The sequence below is a fragment of the Ornithorhynchus anatinus genome, chromosome 2, assembly GCF_004115215.2.
Source record: "Ornithorhynchus anatinus isolate Pmale09 chromosome 2, mOrnAna1.pri.v4, whole genome shotgun sequence".
Lineage (NCBI taxonomy): Eukaryota > Metazoa > Chordata > Mammalia > Monotremata > Ornithorhynchidae > Ornithorhynchus > Ornithorhynchus anatinus.
This window is the reverse complement of record NC_041729.1, coordinates 74,808,289-74,826,297: the sequence shown is the minus strand read 5'-3', so window position 1 is coordinate 74,826,297 and position 18,009 is coordinate 74,808,289. Positions and strand designations below refer to the sequence as shown.

The 18,009-nt window shown below is 48.6% G+C and overlaps 1 protein-coding gene and 1 non-coding gene across 4 annotated transcripts in view; both read right to left on the bottom strand.

Annotated features, from left to right (window-relative positions):
* Nucleotides 1-4,579: 4,579 nt before the first annotated feature.
* LOC114809672 lies at nucleotides 4,580-4,718 on the bottom strand. The gene has a single exon (XR_003757449.1). It is a non-coding gene; the product is annotated as a small nucleolar RNA SNORA7 (small nucleolar RNA).
* Nucleotides 4,719-9,034: 4,316 nt separating this feature from the next.
* Nucleotides 9,035-18,009, bottom strand: part of TULP4 (TUB like protein 4) — a 265,857-nt gene continuing 256,882 nt past the window's right edge. For 2 of the 3 annotated variants that reach the window (XM_029052661.2, XM_029052668.2), the window contains exons 15-16: nucleotides 15,053-17,640; nucleotides 9,035-11,508 (exon numbers count right to left, since the gene is read on the bottom strand). In XM_029052661.2, coding sequence (XP_028908494.1) covers nucleotides 11,392-11,508; nucleotides 15,053-17,640 — 2,705 coding nt within the window. In that variant the 3' untranslated portion in view covers nucleotides 9,035-11,391. The remainder of the gene's footprint in view (nucleotides 11,509-15,052; nucleotides 17,641-18,009) is intronic. The other variant, XM_029052677.2, reaches the window with a different exon arrangement.

Below are 18,009 nucleotides of genomic sequence, written 5' to 3'. Positions count from 1 at the left end.
CTAGAATCCCGGTCTTTTCTGACTCTCAGGACCGTGCTCTATTCACTGGGCCATGCTGCTTCTCATACTGGGTTCCAGTGTTCTGGAATGAAAACATTCATTCAGTCGTATTTATTGAGTGCTTACTGTGTGCACAGCACCATACTAAGCCCTTGGGAGAGTACACCAGAATGATAAACAGACACATTCCCAGCCCACAACGAACAAGCAAACCTCAATGTCCTGCCTGTTGGGATAGCAATTGTAATAATTATGGTACGTGTTAGATGCTTACTCTATGTCAAGCACTGTTCTAAGCACTGGGGAAGATACAAGTTAATCAGATTGGGCAGAGTCTGTGTCCCACATGGGGAGCTCACATGCTTATCCCTATTTTACAGATGAGGTAACCGAATAACAGAGAAGTGACATGACTTGCCCAAGGTCACACAGCAGACATGTGGAGGAGCTGGGATTGGAACCCGGGTCCTTCTGACCCCCAGGCCTGGGCTCTATCCACTAAGCCACACTGCTTCCAGCATGTGGGAAGAAGAGGCCCAATCTCATCGTTTCATCATCGGTTGTCGATATCCCCCGTCCTCCGCTTACATTCCAACTCTGCCATGCTATTCCCAGAATATCATGCCGATACAAACGAGCCCTCTCTTCACTATGCTATTTCCATGCCTTCCTCCAGTCCGGGGAAAATTACATCTTGAAATCACTGGCCTGATGAGACGCGAAGCTGGGGTAAGATGTGCTGAAGGCAAATTGCTCACTTTCTGGACAATTCCAGACCAAGCTAACACAATCAATCTCATTCAAAGTAGCTCTCGTCGAGGGCAAAAAACCTTCAAGTAGCTCTCTAGACGTTTGCTGGAGCAGGTGCGGTGGGGACAACTAGACATCTTTTCTTGGCCTCCGATTAGGGGAAGTGACTTAACAGCAGGGATACCATCGCTCCGCATCAAAGCGGTCTTTAGGGAAGAAACATGAAGCCTGAGTGCTATTTATGAACCTGTTACTGGAAAGTAGCAGTTTGGATGTTTGATTTCCTTCTGCCAGAGAGAAAGGGAAAATAGTTATCCACTTGATAAATACATCGATTATTTTAAAATGGTATTAGTTAATGAATCAATCAATGGTATTTATTGAGCACTTACTATTTTTAGAACACTGTACTAAGCATTTGCGGGGGGGGGGGGGGAGGGAGTACAATATAGCAGAATTAGCAGACACATTCTCTGCCCATAACAAACTTACCACTAGATGATGTGCCAGACATTGTACTAAGTCTTAGGGTAGATACAAACTAATTGGGTCGAACACAGTCCCTGTCCCACATGGGGCTCACAGTATTAAATCCCAATTTACAGATGAGGTACCTGAGGCCCAGAGAAGTTAAGTGACTTACCCAAGATCACACAGATGACAAGTGGCAGAGCCAATGGAGCTCAATCATTGCAATGTATACAGAGATAGCCTGGGGATAGAGGGATTGTATTAGGTTTCTTCTTACTGACTACCCACATCCTAGAGGATAGAAAGATAACGGTCTCTGAACACTAGAGGAGAAGAGGATCTTTCCTTTTCAGGAAAGCCATTCATCAGAGAATTAGCATATTCACTGTGGGAAAGGATTTCTCAGATAACCCTCCTACTCAGACTGTGAGCCCCATATGGGACAGGGATTTTGACCAACCTGATTAACTTGTAACAATAATAATAATAATGTTGGTATTTGTTAAGCGCTTACTATGTGCCGAGCCCTGTTCTACGCGCTGGGGGAGACACAGGGGAATCAGGTTGTCCCACGTGGGGCTCACCGTCTTCATCCCCATTTTACAGATGAGGGAACTGAGGCACAGAGAAGTTAAGTGACTTGCCCAGTCACACAGCTAACAAGTGGCAGAGCTGGGATTCGAACTCATGACCTCTGACTCCAAAGCCCACGCTCTTTCCACTGAGCCACGCTGCTTCTCCTGTACCTACTCTAGCGCTTAGTACTGTGCTTGGCACCTAATAAACACTTAGAAATATTCTGCCTTCTCTTAAAATCTCCTGCCTTCTCTCAAAATCCACCCCTTCCACCTGCATATCTAAACCCATCCCTTTGCACTTATTAAACCACTTTCCCCCTCCCTTCTTCCTTCCCTGACTCCATCTTCAACTGTTCGCTCTCCAGTGGCTTCTTCCCCATTGCTTTCAAACATGCCCATGTCTCCCCTATCCTAAAAAATACCCTCCCTTGACCCCACGGCTCCCTCCAGCTATAATCCCATCTCCTTCCTACCATTCCCCTCCCATCTTCTTGAATGAGTTATCTAAACCCACTGTCTCAAGTTCCTCTCCTCCAATTTTCTCCTTGACCCCCTCCAATCCGGCTTCTGTCCCTTCACTCCACAGAAACTGCCTTCTCCACAAATGATCCCCTTCTTGCCAAATCCAATGGCCTCTACTCCCTCCTAATCCTTCTCAACTGCTCAGCTGCCTTCAACACTGTAAACCACCCCCTTCTCCTAGAAACATTATCCAACCTCGGCTTCACTGACACAGTCTTTTCCTGCTTCTCCTCCTAGTTCTCTGTTCGCTCAGTCTCTTTCGCAGGCTCCTCCGCTGCCTCCCACCCCCTAACCTTGGGGGGGGGGGTCCTTTAACTTTCAATTCTGGGTCCTCTTCTATTCTCCATCTACCCCCACTCCCTTGGAGAACTCATCCACTCCCAAGGCTCCAACAACCATCTCTTATGTGGATGATTCCCAAATCTACATCTCCAGCCCTGATCTGTCTCCCTCTCTGCAGCCTCACATTTCCTCCTGCCTTCAAGACATCTCTACTTGCATATCCTGCTGTCACCTCAAGCTTAACATGAGCAAAACAGAACTCATCTTCCCACCCAAACCCTGTCCTCCAGCTCACTTTCCCATCACCAATGACGGCACCACCATCCTTCCTGTCTCACAAGCCTGTAATCTTGGCTCCTCTCTCTTTTTTTCCACTCACATATTCTCGGTTCTACCGTCACAACATGGCCAAAATCCACCCTTTCCTCTCCATCAAAACTGTTACCACATTAACGTAAGCACTTATCCTAGCCCACCTTGATTATTGTATCAGTCTCCTCGCTGACCTCCCTGCCTCTCCCCACTCCAGTCCATATTTTGCTCTGCTGTCCAGATCATTTTTCTACAAGAATGTTGTCCCTGTTTCCCCACTTCTCAAGAATCTCAGTGGTTGCCCATCCACCTCCGCATCAAACGGAAACTCCTCACCACTGGCTTTAAAGCCCCACCTTGCCCCCTCTTACCTTACCTCACTGCTTTCCTCTTATAGCCCAGAATGCACACTTGGCTCCTCTAATGGCCAACCTACTCACTGTACCTCAGTCTCATCTCTTTTGATGCCAGCTTCTCGTCCACACCCTGCCTCTGGCCTGGAACACCCTCCCCTCCTCAAATTTAACAAACAATGACTCTCCCCCACTTCAAAGCCTTTAAAGACACATCTCCTCCAAGAGGCCTTCCCTGACTAGGCTTTCATTTCCTCTTTTCCCACTCCCTTCTGTGTCACTCTGACTTGCTCCCTTTATTCACAATCCCCACAGCACTTATTCATAACCATACTGTCTATATTTACACTGTCCGCATCCCCCTCTAGACTGTACGCTTATTGTGGGCAGTCATTCGGTCAATCATATTTATTGAGCACATACTGTGTGCAGAACTGTATTGTACTAAGCGCTTGGGAGAGTACAGTTTAGCACCAAGACATTTTCCCTGCTCACACTGAGCTCACAGTCAAGAGGGGCTGGAAATGTGTAATATTTTTGCGCTACACTCTCCCAAGTGTTTAGTACATTGCCCTGCACACAGTAAGCATTCAAATATGATTGATGGATTAACAATCCATCCATCCAATCAACTGTATTTATTGAGGGCTTACTTTGTAATAATTGTAATAATAATAATTGTAATGATAATTGTTGACAAATTGTACATTCCAAGCACTTAGTACAGTGCTCTGCATATAGTAAGTGTTCAATAAATATGATTGAATGAATGAATGAATAATAATGTTATTTTCTTACTTGAATTCCTTGAACTTACGTTTGGCAGAGAAGCAGGAACCAACTTCCACTGATCAGCCTCAGAGTTGACTGATGATGGGTGCAAAGCCTTGAACTAAGTCTAAATCCCACATTCCATTTTGCTACCTTCTTTGCTGCAGGTTTGCCCCGATCTCTTCAATCAGCCCCGTCATCGATGGAGCCCTTCAGGCTAATAGCCTTCTGCAGCAAAACTTTATTCCTGTTGGTGACTTACTGGCAGAAGGTTGAACCACGGCAAATTATAATTACCAAGCACTTGGATTTAGTCTTGCCTTACGTTGTCGAGTCGTCTCTGACCCATAGCGAAGCCATGGACACATCTCTCCCAGAACTCCCCACCTCCACCTGCAATCGTTCTGGAAGTGGATCCATACAGCTTTTTTGGTAAAAATACGGAAGCGGTTTACCATTGCCTCCTTCCACATAGTAAGTTTGAGTCTCTGTGCTTGACTATCTCCCTTGCTGCTGCTGCCCAGCACAGGGGAGTTTTTGACTTGTAGCAGATTGCCTTCCACTTGCTAGCCACTGGCCAAGCTAGGAATGGAATGGGTAGGCCTCTGCTTGACTCTCCCCTCCCATAGCTGAGACTGGTAGAGAACTGGAAACTCTCCAGGTACGACCCTGAGAGGCGGACTGGATTTAGTCCTGCTACCTAATCACCAGGTTTGCCCATTTTTAAAACTGCAGGAATGATGGGAATTGGTAAGTATTCACTTGCTAATCCAGTTGCCCAGAAATGAAGATGTAGAGAATTGTGATCTGTCTCTACCTCCTAAAAGATAGGTGATGCAACACATTTTGGAGCTTGAAAAGCCAACCTCCTTTTCTCTCTTTTTGCACAAATAAAGCTGACTCAGCAGGCATCCAAGCAAATATTCACTTAGGGGACTTGGCTCCCCTGGAATTTCTAGAATCATCAATGCTATGTACTGAGTGCTTACAGAACACTGTAATAATAATAATGATTGTGTTATTTGTTAGGCACTTACTATGTGGCAGGCACTGTACTAAGTGTTGGGAGAGAATACAAATTGGGTTGGACATAGTCCCTGTCCCCTCAGTCCCCATGTTACAGATGAGGTAACTAAGTCGCAGAGAAATGAAGTGACTTGCCCAAGGTCACACAGCAGACAAGTGGTGGAGCTGGGATTAGAACCCAGGTCCTTCTGACTCCTAGGCCCACGCTCTATCCACTAGGCCACATTGCTTCCCTGTACTGTTCTAAGAGCTTGGGAGAGTACAATACAATAGAGTTGGCAGGCACATTCCCCGCCCACAGCGAGCTTAGTCTATATTAGAATGTGTACTAAATTGGCCTCATCAAACATTTTGCACACAGATTGAGAAAAAAAATCTCGCTTCAGTGTGTTTTTTTTTTTTTTTTACAAGTTACAAGGAACTGTCAACTGGCTGAGCATCTATAAGATGTTAGATGCTGTGCAGAATGTACAAAAAGCCCTTCTAGGAATTTTTTATGGTATTTGTTAAGGGCTTACTATGTACCAAGCCCCATTTTATGCACTGGGATAGACACAGTCCCTGTCCTGCATGGGGACTCACAGTCTAAATAGGAAGGAGAACAGGTATTGAGTCCTCATTTTCCAGCTGAGGAAACAGAGGTACAGTGAAGTTAAGTGTTTGATACATAGTAAGCACTTAATACACTTAGTACAGCACCTGGCACATAGTAAATGCTAGACAAATACCATCATCATTATTATTATTTTACAGTTGAGGAAACTGAGGCAAAGAGGGGTTAAGTTTGTGATACATAGTAAGTGCTTAACAAATACTCTTAGTTCAGTACCTGGCACATAGTAAATGCTTAACAAATACCATCATTATTATTAAATACCAAGTAACTGATGTAAGTGCTAGGGTAGATACAAGTTAATTAGGTTGGACACATTCCCTACAGTCCCTCACAGTCCAAGCAGGAGGGAGATCAGGAGAACCGAGGCATAGAGAAGTGAAGTGACTTGCCCAAAGTCACACAGCAAGTAACTGGCAAGCCGGTTACCCCCAGAACTCCTAGGTCCATGCTCTTCCCACTAGGCCACGTTGCTGGTACCCACTGATGAGTGTCAGATGGAAGTGGGCAGAGAAGGCAGGCGGATAGATAGGTTACTGGCTATGGAGTCCTAACAATCACGATGTGGGGCAGAAAGCAGAAGAGAACACCAGTGGTGGGAAATTCCAGCCTCTCCATTGGAGACCCGTGACCCCTTCGCAAAACGGTTCCCAACCTCAGCTCAGCAGCTGAATTCTGCATACAAGTAACTGATCTAGTCTGCAAAATTTTATTAGGCAACAGCCAGACAACTCTTACAACTCAAGATCATCGGGGGAAAAATAAAATAGGGCAATCAATCCATCTCCATCATATAAACAGTAAAGAACGGGGGACAAACCAGGTTGTTTAAAAGAGAACCCGCTGATGTTTCCTTCCTCGGTGACTCCTTCACAATCCAGCACACAAAATACATCCTGAGGACAGGAAGGTCACGGCTGGGTCATTCCAAGGTCATTCTGGGGATGGGGCAAGCTTGCTTTAAAGTCAAACACAGCCAGATGTTTGTTTGTAATCCTGGGGGTACCAAAAAGCAAACCATATCGCTCCCCACTTCCCAAGGGACAGACAAAGGGCTGGTCTCACTCAGACCACGGCCTCGGGCATCAGCATAACTGCAGGAGGCTTAAAAAAGGAAAGGCAAAACCAGTGTTCATAGCCAGGAATAAAATCCAAAGTCACAGTCTCAAAATAGCGCATTTACAGATAAATGCAGAAAGCCCTCATCGGTGAATACTACCCTTTTTCAGTCAAACGTGTATCCCATGCTATTCCACAGCACTTTTATTTTTAAACTACAATAAACAACAAGACCTTCAACCCCCAATCCCTTAAAAAGAACCTATAAAGAGGAATATCAGATGCAGGAAGAATAGAAAGTCAAATGCAGAGGGAGAAAACTATAGAAAAAGGAAAAAATGTAAAGACAGTTATTCACCAGAGGCAGGAAGATTCAAATGCTGACGACTCAGGTGCTCTGTCCTGCTGCTACTTAACGCAATCTTAGAAATGCAAATGACCAAAACCGTGTTTATTCTCTATAATTTAAACATTGGGGTACATTTCTGGAGGATCCTCTTCCAGAATGATTAGACCCAATGATAATTGTTCTTCAGGTATACGACGTGTTGATGTGTTCATTCCGCATTGCCCTTTTGTAAAATTTCTTTGGGAAAAAAAAAAGGAGCGCTCTTCTTTTGGAAAGAATGGGAACCCGGAGAGCAGAGCTAAGCAATCGACATTGGCTTGAACGAAAAAACGCCTCCTAGGCAACAGCTATGAGCGTGATTTTCTAGGGCAAGTGGTTTACCTAAGCAAGTGGCTTTTATTTCCATTCTTCTAGGTTCCCAAGTATGACCTGATTTCCAATCAGAGCAAATTAAAAATCCAAATCAATTCTCCCTAAAAGAGGCAATGTTTACAGATCTCACCCTTGATCGACGGCTCCGATCAATAGTCAGTTTATTAGCGGTGGGGGAAGAGGCTTTTCCCTTTGTAGAGCCTCTCTGGTGAATGGCGTCACTTTTAAGGATTGAAGACTAGGACCCCAAAGTGGTTATTCTTTATTAAGACAGCTTCCAAAAAAATGGAAAAGCACAGCTTCACTCCAGTGTGTACAAATAGCAACCATCTAAAGCAAAAAAAAAAGATTAACTCAAAAACCTTGGTTCCTGATCCCATCAGTTTTCAAGAGGTCCCTATTAGTCTTGGTCTCCATGAGACAGGGACCGATGTATTGAAAGGTTACTGCATCTGCCCTGCCCTTTATTTTATTTTGGTGATGATCCCTATGTCTGATTTTCTTCAACAAAGGAGCTGATTTCATCTCGGTGATTTTTACTCCACCCTACTGCTGGATTTTCTTAGGGTCTTCATGTTCTTAAGAACTTCATTACCAATGAAAGTAATCAGGTTTATGTTGGTATACTCAACTTCTCAACTACTGTCCAAAAAAACCACTCTAAGTAGAATGAGTGATACCTACCTGCTTGGGCTTTATTTTTCACTGTTGATTTTTCTCCACAATTATCTTGGGCAGAAGACTGGTGAGGTGGTTGACTTCAGTTCTGGGTTACCCAGACACTGATATCCAAAATTAGAAGTAGAACCGGGAATGGAAAAATGGGACAATCTGGGCCCGCCCTGGGAAAATTTACAGAAGCAGCGTGGCGTAGTGGATAAAGCATCGGTCTGGAAGCTAGAAGACCCAGGTTCTAATCCCAGCTCCACCACTGGCCTGCTGTGTGACCTTGGGCAAGTAGCTTCGCTTCTCTATGCTTCAGTTCTCTCAACTGCAAAATGGGGATTCAATACCTGTCCTCCCTCCTACTTAGACTGTGAGCCCCATATGGGATAGAGACGATATCCAGCCTGATGAACTTGTGTCTCCCCCAGCCCTTGGAAGAGTGTTCGGCAACCAGTTCAACAAATACCATAAAAACAAAACCAAAAAAGTTCTAGGAGGTGTGGCTCTGATGATCTTGGTTATCCGATACCAGGCCCCATTCTCACCTGTGTTTCTAGTTACTCTTATAAGGATTTCCTTGCACAATGGACTTAATTTTTTAAAAAAGCTTCCTCTTGACTGTTCTTTAGTCTATACTTTCATGTTGGATATGCCTCAAAGATCACAGATTGCTTTACAGACCTAAAGGCAGATGAAGCAGGCACTCCTTCCCCAAACTCTACTCCACATATTCGCTGGCCAAGAAAGTGAAATAGAAGAGGAAAGTATCTTTGTAGGTTGCATCACTGCAGGGAACCACCTCCACAGCATCTAATCGATTCCCACTACAAAGTGTGCTTTTCCTACTGCCTGATTAACAAGATCCTTCCCCAGTTACAAAAAGTTGCATATTGTCCAGCAGAAACAAAAATCTTTCTATACACATTCTTTAATTCTTGCAGCAAAACATATTGCTACGAAATAATTAGTTACAAGGATGCTCTTTTTATATAAATAAGTGGGTATAACTCACCAGTACAGAGTAATAAAATAATTCCCCCAAACACTTATTACATTAAGCAAGATAAATAATTTGTCTCTTGAACAACCGGGAATTTGCATTTAAATTATTTTAAAAAAACCAACAAAAAAACAAAAAGAAACTAGGCCGTAACAATTATTGCACAACTAAAAATAAGCACTGAAAAAAACATATCAGGCTACAGAAAACTAATGAATGTATAAAAGAATTTGATAATTCAGAACACATTGCTAAATTCTTCCTAGAAGAACTTATCTACCAAAAAACTGGTTTATACCATTTAAAATAGAAAATATGAAACTCTGGGTGTGGCTGGCAAACCGTAACTTTCGGAACTTTAGTAATCGCATCAGTGTTTCTGAGGGAGCTATAGCTATTAGAGTCATCTTGCTTTGAGTGGAGCAGCTTGATAGGTCAAGGTAGACCTGTTTCTAATTTTCAGGCTTAAACCGATGTTGTCCTGGAAGGCTAAACTGAGCAGGGAATTAAAAAATAAAATGTTTTTGAAATGAGAGAAAATACTTCTTTGAACGATTCTTCCTCCTCCAGTAGATCTTCCACCAGAATACACTGAGGATCCAAGCCTAGCGGTCAGATGACAAGGCGACATCTCACCCATTCTTGGCGTTCCCCTCTCACCAACAATATCACATGTTCCATGCACAGAGAGAAATTCATTGGCTTTTCAAACTCCAGGGGCGGGGGCGGGTTCAGAATACACACCTGAATGCTTGGTTACATATACACTTCAAATATATATTCGTAAGAGTTCCACTTTGTATCGTACATCATTTTGCCTTCTTCCCATTCCAGAAGTGGTCATCCAAGAGAAAATTCCAGTTATACAAACAAACAACAACAACAAAAAAAAAACAAGTTATCCAACCAGATAGCAAGATTCGCGATTTGCTGACCTTTACTTAGGCTGAAAAAAGTCTCAAGTCCATTTACCTTCTCAGAAAACACTCTGCACTGTGTGTCACCTTGTGGATAGGAGACACCCACCGAACCGGGATTAGAGAGAGACCCGGTAAGAGTGAATTTTTTCATAGAAAGCTACAGTCACATTTTCCCCATCGGTGCAAAATCGGGCTGTTGGAGCAGGGTCAAGAAAGGAAGGTTCCTCCGTTTTCAAATCAGAGAGCGGTGGAGACACACTTGAGCAGCAGGTGAGGACGGCGGCCATTAAACCGCTTAAACCAGTTTTATCCGGACCTAATGGAACAGAGGATCGATTCCCAGTGGGCTGCTGAGTAATTAGACTTACCACCCCAGCTGGCTTCAGAAAACCCTTCTAATCCTTTGGGACAATCTCTTACCTCCCCTTAACCAACAGCCTAACGGCAGGGACGATCCTCTCGGCTTTTATGGACCTCTGATATATATGGAATGAGCAAAATCACTTCCCTTAAATGTCCCAACAGGAAAAACGGAGCCCTTCTACGAATCTCGTGCACAGGTACAGAGATCGGGCAGCGGAATGATGGGAAAATCAGCAGGGGAAAGGGACGCTAACAGCTCTTCCCCATGTCTATACTGATGGAGTACTGTCCCAAGGAAGCAGACACTTAGTGATTTTTCCAAATGCCCTCCACTGAACTCTCCTCCTCGGCAGGATCTGCTGTTGTGTCTTACAGCTCTCACCCTTCCCGCTCCACAAAGTACCTGTTGTGGTGCCCTGCTTTTAACTCACAAGAGATCTTGCCTCTTTGGGTATTATGGGATTGGGATTTTGTTTCCCACTGTATCCTGTCACAGGGTAGTAAAAGTTGGATCCGGAGGAAGGTGAAAAATAAATGTGCCCTGTTTTTGAAAGACTTAATATGAAAGAAGTAAGGCCACCTACCAAAAAAGGTTGTCTTTCCCCTCCCCCCCGCCCCACTAACTCACGTTAAACACGCACAACCGTCACCACAAGTCGAAAGCTACACGTCCCAACAGAACACTGAATGGCTCTCACCCCTTGATCTCTCAAACACCCAGCACTATGTGTTTGTTTGTTGGTTTGCTTCAACAAAAGAGAGAGGAAAGAAAGGATTACCCAAATCAACAATAAAACCAATAACAATCCAAGTTCAGGGCCCTCTTTTGGGGGGCCTGAGAGACATTTCCAGTTTTAATGCTGTCTTTGTGTCCTGGCAGGCGGGTGTGTCAGAGCGTCCACGACAGAGCGCCTGGCATTTTCTTCAACTGTGCCTCTCCGAACCTGGCGCTTGTGTTTCCTCCCCTTCTAGTCACTGACCGTATCATTTCAGGCGTTGAGTCACGTTAGCCAGGGCAACTGCGAAAGCTTGCACGGCCGAGAAGGGGTACTGAAAGTCCAAAATGTAAGCATTGCCATCAATCCTTCCAAACTGCATCACCTATGGAGAGCGTTTGGGGTTGGGAGGAGTGGGAGGGCGGGGCCCAGAGGGGGAGAAAGGGAGGTAGAGGGAGGAGGCAGAAGGGGAAGGGAGAAAAGAAGCAAGAAAAGGTCAAAATGGAAGGCAGAAAATAACCATCATCATGAGTTAAGTGCTTACTGTGTGCCAGGCACTGTGTTAAGCACTGGGGCAGAAACAGTACAATCCGATCAGAGAGTCCCTGTCCTACCTGCAGATCACAGTTTAATGGGACAGGGGAGCAGGTATTTGAATCCCCTTTTTACAGATGAGGAAACTGGGGCACAGAGAAGTGAAGTGACTTACCCAAGGTCGTGCAACGGCAAGCGACAGAGCCAGGATTAGAATCCGGGTCCCTGTCTCCTGGTCCTGCATTCTTTCCAGTAGGCTGTGCTGCTTTTCACTAGGCTAGCAAACTATGCTGACAACGCTGCCCATGGGAAGGATATGAGATCTGAGCCTCAGTCTCTCTCTCTCTCTTCCCTCTCCCTCCACCCCAGTCCACCTCAGAGAAGTCTGTGCTCTCACAGACAAGCCCACTGAGCAGCAGATCTTCCAGCAAAGGGAGAGCAGGAGAGATCTCAGAGGAATGTCTAGAGAGCCAGTTAATTCTGGCAGTCTCAATTTCCCTAGTCACATAAAACTGGGTTTACAAATAATGCGTTCAGACTCTGCAGTGTCCAGGCAGGATGAACGAGAAGTCGTTTTAAAAAGAAATATTATTGTGGCTGAACCCAGGCCACAGTATGAATGGAACCATGTCATTTTGGGTTGGGATGAGAACCTTATTTAGCTTCACCTTAGTTTCTTAACCAGGAAGTAGCATAGCCTGGTGGATAGGACATGAGCCTGGGAGTTGAAAGGAGCAGGATCTGCCACTTCTCTGCTGGGTGACCTTGGGCAAGTCAGTTTCCTTCTCTGGGCCTCAGATCCCTCATTTGTAAAATGGGGATTAAGACTGTGAGCCCCGTGTGGGACAGTGACTGTGTCTAACCATATTTGCTTGTATCCACACCAGAGCTTAGAACAGTGCCTGGCACATAGTAAGAGTTTAACAAATGGAATGATTCTTATTATTGCTAATAATTTTTTAAAAAGCACAGTTTTCCATCATATAATAATAATTGTGTGGTATTTGTTATGCGCTTACTATGTGCCAGGCACTATACTAAACACTGAGGTGGATTCAAGCAAATTGGGTTGGACACAATCTCTATCCTACGTGGGGCTCATAGTCTCAATCCCCATTTTACAGATGAGGCAACTGGGCACAGAGAAGTGAACAGACTTGCCCAAGGCCACACAGCAGACAAGTGGCAGAAACAGGATTAGAACCCATGACTTTTTACTGCCAGGCCCGTGCTCTATCCACTACACCATGCAGCTCCTGGAACACCGCATACAACTCTGTTCACCACATCTCCTCCAAGAGGCCTTCCCTAATTAAGCTCTCCTTCCCCGACTTCCTCTCTCTTCTGGGTCCTTTGGGCACCTTATAGATGGGACAGGGGCTGTGTCCAACCTGATTATCTGGTATCTACCCCAGCACTTTGAATGGTGCTTGACATAGAGTAAGGGCTTAACATATCATCATCACCATCAGTAAATGCTATTTTGTACTGTTTCCTCAATGGGAGAAATGTAGGAATTTGGCTCCCTAGATCTGTCATTAAACTCGACAAAATGGCAAATATCGGAGTAAAACGACTGCCAGAAAATTACATGGTGTATCAGAGGCTCACCCTAGTCTTCTGGCCTGCCTCCTCGGGCCCAAAAGTCTTGAAATCTGGACAGAAGTACCTCATTCACTGCAAACTGGCATTTCCCTCCCTGCTTGGCACTTCATAAAGAATGTGGCAAAATCAAATGTTTAACAAGAGAAACAAAGGTCACTAAGAATTCTGGAAACTGAAAAAAGCTTAGTTCCAGGGTCGGGTGAGGTTTGGGCTGATTTTCCTTCTTGCTGACAGGGTCTCCCCTTCCCAATTTTTCATTCTGATGCGGACTCTATTCCAGAGCTATTGCTTCTGCTCTCTCCCTGATGCTACGAAGGCAACTTCCCACAAGCAGGAGAGGCAACCATGCCACATTCAACCAGTTTGCAAGGAAGAAGTCCAGGAAAGTTGAATTGACAGCCCCCCAAAAAAACAAACAAAAGATTTTGCCATTTTTAAGGCCTAAATTATGGGTATCGGGGGGTCGCCTACATTCCATTCCACTCCAAGAGGCCTTCCTTGACTAAGCCCTCATTTCCTCTTCTCCCACTCCTTTCTGTATCTCCCTTGCACTTAGATTTCCACCCTTTAGTCACCTCTCCCTCAGTCCCACAGCACTTTTGTAGATAGCTGTAATTTTTTTATATTAACGTCTGTAACCTCCTGTAGATCGTAAGCTTGTTGTGGGCAGGGAAAGTGTCTACCAACTCTATTGTAGTATACTCTCATAAGTGCTCAGTACAGTGCTCTGTGTAGAATAAGCACCCAATAAATTTGGTTAATTGATTCCACTGGCTTGTGACCTTGTGTGAAATCATAATGATAATTCTGGTATTTGTATGTGCCAAGTACTGTTCTAAGTGCTGGACACAAAGCCCCACCTCCATACCTAACCAAACTTTCCTTCCCAATCAGCCCATTTTCCTGAAAGACACTGTCAAGTTGAAGATCGGTTCCTGTGTAGCAGGAAGGTCAGAGGCCAACGGGTTTTGGAGAGGAGGTCAGAGGCCAAAGGGTTTTGGAGAGGCTGGGATTTTGGCCACAACACTGGCGTTTCCCTTACGAAGCTCGTTTTATTACTTTTTCAGCTCCCAGAATTACCAAAACCCCTAAGACTTGTTTCTGCCAAAGACTTTACCAGTTATTGGAATTACAAATGATCAAAAGGCAAAGCAATGAAAGAGTACTCTCCCAAGTGCTCCGCACAAGGTAGGCCCTCAATAGATACCACTGATCGATTGCTTGAACTAAAGCCTGTGCTCTGAAGGCAGAGCAACTATGTGGCTCAGCTGAATCGGCTTCACTGCTGATAAAGGACTAGGAGTGGTACATTGTACTGGACACCCTGATTCCCCATCGTCTTTAGGTCCTCAGGCCCTCACGTTCGTGTTTGAAAGCTCCAAACAGATAATAATAATGATTAATACTATTTATCATACTTGTTAAACATTTACCACAGTGCCAGGCACTGTTCTAAGCACTGGGGTAGCTACAAGCCAATCATGTTGGACCCAGGCCCTGTCCCACATGGGGCTCACAGTCTACACAGGAAGAAATAGGATTTAATCCCCATTTTCCAGAAGAGGTAACTGAGGTCCACAGCGGTGAAGCGACTTGCCTGCAGTTTATCTCTCTTCCTCTCTCTCTCACACACACACGCATACACAGACACACACGATGAGAGGAAGAGCGGGGAGGAGAACTCAGGCCCACGCTCGTTCCACTGTCCGTGCTACTCCTCGGCTCCATCCCGGGCCAACCCAACGGGCTTTCCCACACAGGCGGCCGACGGTCTTGCAAACGAATCTCACCTGTCGCCCTTCCAACTCAATCTGGAAGTTTTTGGCCGACTCCTGGGTCACCCGCCCTCCGAAGTCCAGCTGGTACACCTGCGTGGCCTCATTCCACAGAGGCTGCTTGTTGGCCATGACGTACACGAACCCCTGACTCCCCAGCCTGCCGTCCTCCTTCTCGTTAGCCTTGCGGCATTTGAACTCGTCCAGCTCGCTGGCCGTCCTCAGGTTCCTCTTGGTCTTCCAGCCCTTCTTGCTGCCCTGGCTCTGGTTCATCAGCTCGTCCCCGCTGATGAACAGCTCCGGCTCGCTCTCCGAGCTGTCCTGGAACTCATTGGTCTTGTTCAGCTTCTTGGCCTTCAGCTGGTCCTTCTGGCTCTTGGCTTTCTTCTTCTCCCTCCCGAGGCGAGGGCTGGCGATGAGCGAGTTGAAGTCGCTCAGCGTCCTGGCCTCCTTCTTACCCTTGCCCTCGGTGACGGCCTGCACGCTCCCTTCCTCCGCCGCCCGGCTATCCAGGTGCTTCCGGCTCTTCTTCCCGAACCTGTCGGTCCGCTGGGGCGCGGGGCTCTCGCTCAGAGACAGGACCTCCTGGAAGGCGTCCGCGGTCTCCACCACCACTTCGGGGCCCCCGTGGCCCGGGGGGTCGGCCGGCGGGGGCGGGGGCGGCGGGGCGGCCGGCTTCTCCCCGCCCTGGTGGGGCCTCGGGGGCAGCGGGCCCTGGCCAGCCGGCACGGGCGGCGGACAGGTGCCGTAGGCATTCCAGGGGTGCAAGGCGAGGGGTGGCAGCTGTAAACTCGAGCAGGGGCCGCTCCCGGGGTACGTGGGGGGCAGGGGGCAATAGGCCAGGTTGGAAGGGTACCCCGGCTGGAACGGTCCGGCGGGGTCCTGCTGGGCAAACTGGGGCGGCACCAGGGCTTCTTTCGGCGAGCAGGGGGTCGGGGGCCCGTGCGGAGCGGGGTTCCCATAGCCGCCCGGGTAAGGGAGGCCCAGCCCGTAGCCCGCCTGGAAAGTGGCGGTGGGGCTGGCCGGGGGCTTGGAGGAGACGAAGGGCCCGCGGGCCACGTCCAGGTGCTGGGCCTGGCCCAGCAGAAGAGGCGGCAGGGGCGGGGGCGGTGGCTTCAGGGGGTTGGCCACCCCGCCCTGCCCTGTCCTTTCCTGAGGGACCCATATCTCCTCCCCTCCCACGGGGTCCCACTGGTAGGGTGGGGGCCGCTTGGCCCCGGCCACCGCCTCGCCCGCCGCCGGGTGCCTGAGGGGCTTCTCGGCCTGACGGTGCGGCGAGAAGGCCTCGTCCTCTGTGAAGGCGGAGTTGACGTAGTCCGTCCGGTCCCGGGCGCCGTCGGGGGCGCTCAGCAGGTTGTACGATGACTGGGAGGCCAGCGGGGAGGCGCTGATGGAGTGCGGCACCACGGAGCCGTGCTGGGAGCTCAGATCTGGCCGTGGGCCGCCGCCGCAGGCCAGGCCGCTGCTTGCGCCGGCCCCGCTCCCGCCGCCCCCGCTGCACTGGCTGCAGGTGTACAAGGCCGTGGGGGCCCTGGGGGGCTGATATTGGGCCGGGCCCACCCCGTTCTTCGGCTTGGGCGGCAGTTGCAGCGTGGCCCGCTGGCCGTCGGCCACCTGGGCCATCTTCAGGGCCGCCTCCCGGCCGTTCCTCCGCAGTGTGGCGTGGACCAGGACGCTGTCCGGCCTCTGGACCGCCCCCCGCCCCTGGCCCGGCTGACCGGCCAACTCCGGGTATGGGGGAGGGTCCCCGGTGGGGATGGAGTAGCGGGGCACCGTCAGCCGGTTGAGCGTGGCACTGGAGCAGGGCTGCGGGATTTTCTTCTCGGTGGCGGTGAGCCTCAGGGTGGCCGAGCTGCCGGGGCCCCCCAGGGGGTACGTGTTCTGGGCACACAGCATCCGCATCCGGGGCCGGCACACCTCCTCCACGTTGCCACTGCTGTCGAAGGTCGTGATCCTCTCGTAGCCGAGCGGCGTCTGGTAGTGCCTGGGGGACGGATATAGCGAGAAGTCCCCCTTCTTCAGGCAGAGGTCCAGCGGAGGCGGGGGCGGGGGCGGCAGAGGGGGCAACGGCGGGGGTGGGGCCGCCGTGGTGGGAGCCGCCGGGATCGTGCCCGGGTAGGGTGGGGGTGGGTTCATCTTGGTCAGCGGGAGCTCTTGGGTGGCGCCGAAGACCACGGCGTCCCCCTCGGCCGCCAGCTGTGGCGGACGCGGAGCCTTGGGGGCCTTCTGCAGGTGCTCGTGCTCTCGGTCTCCGTGGTCCACGGTAGACAGCTGCATCGGTCCCTGGGGCGGCAGAGACAGCGGAGGGGGCGCCTGGAGAACGCGCCCCACTTCTACTCCTCCAAAAATCACCTGTCCAGGGTTGGAGTAGCGGCCGGGGGCCGGGTACGGGACGGTGCCGTCGCCCGCGTGGTCCGCCGCCCCGCCGGCCGTCGTCTGGTTGGTCAGGACGTCCAACTGAACGTTCTGATGGGCCAGCAAGGACTGCACCAGCCCTATGCTCTGAGTCGGGGACATGGCCTGGGCCGAGCTGTGGATGGGCGCGATGGGGATGTTCACGGTACAGGGTGGGTTGTTCTCGGGAACTCCGGACGCTCCGGTCACTGCGGGGGCGACATTGGAAAAAAACAGGAGGCCGCGTAAAAACGGGGAAGTGAAACCCGAACGGAAAAAGGAACCATCCGAACACACACCTAGGGCTAAAATCTTCTCGTGAGCCCTGAAGGCAAGGGGGACTGTCTGGGAAACATTGAAGGGCGTGGGGACTGTTCGAGGGAATAACCATCCAAACAATAAAAACTCTCTTAGAGGCTTGCAAAAAGGAAATGATCTCATGTTCTCTCCTAGAGTGGACAGACTGGAGTTGAAAAGTAGGATATCATTTTTGATGAAAACCCAAACGTAATGATAATAATGATGTTACTTCCTAAGCACTTACTGTGTGCCAAACACTCTTGTAAGCACTGTATTGG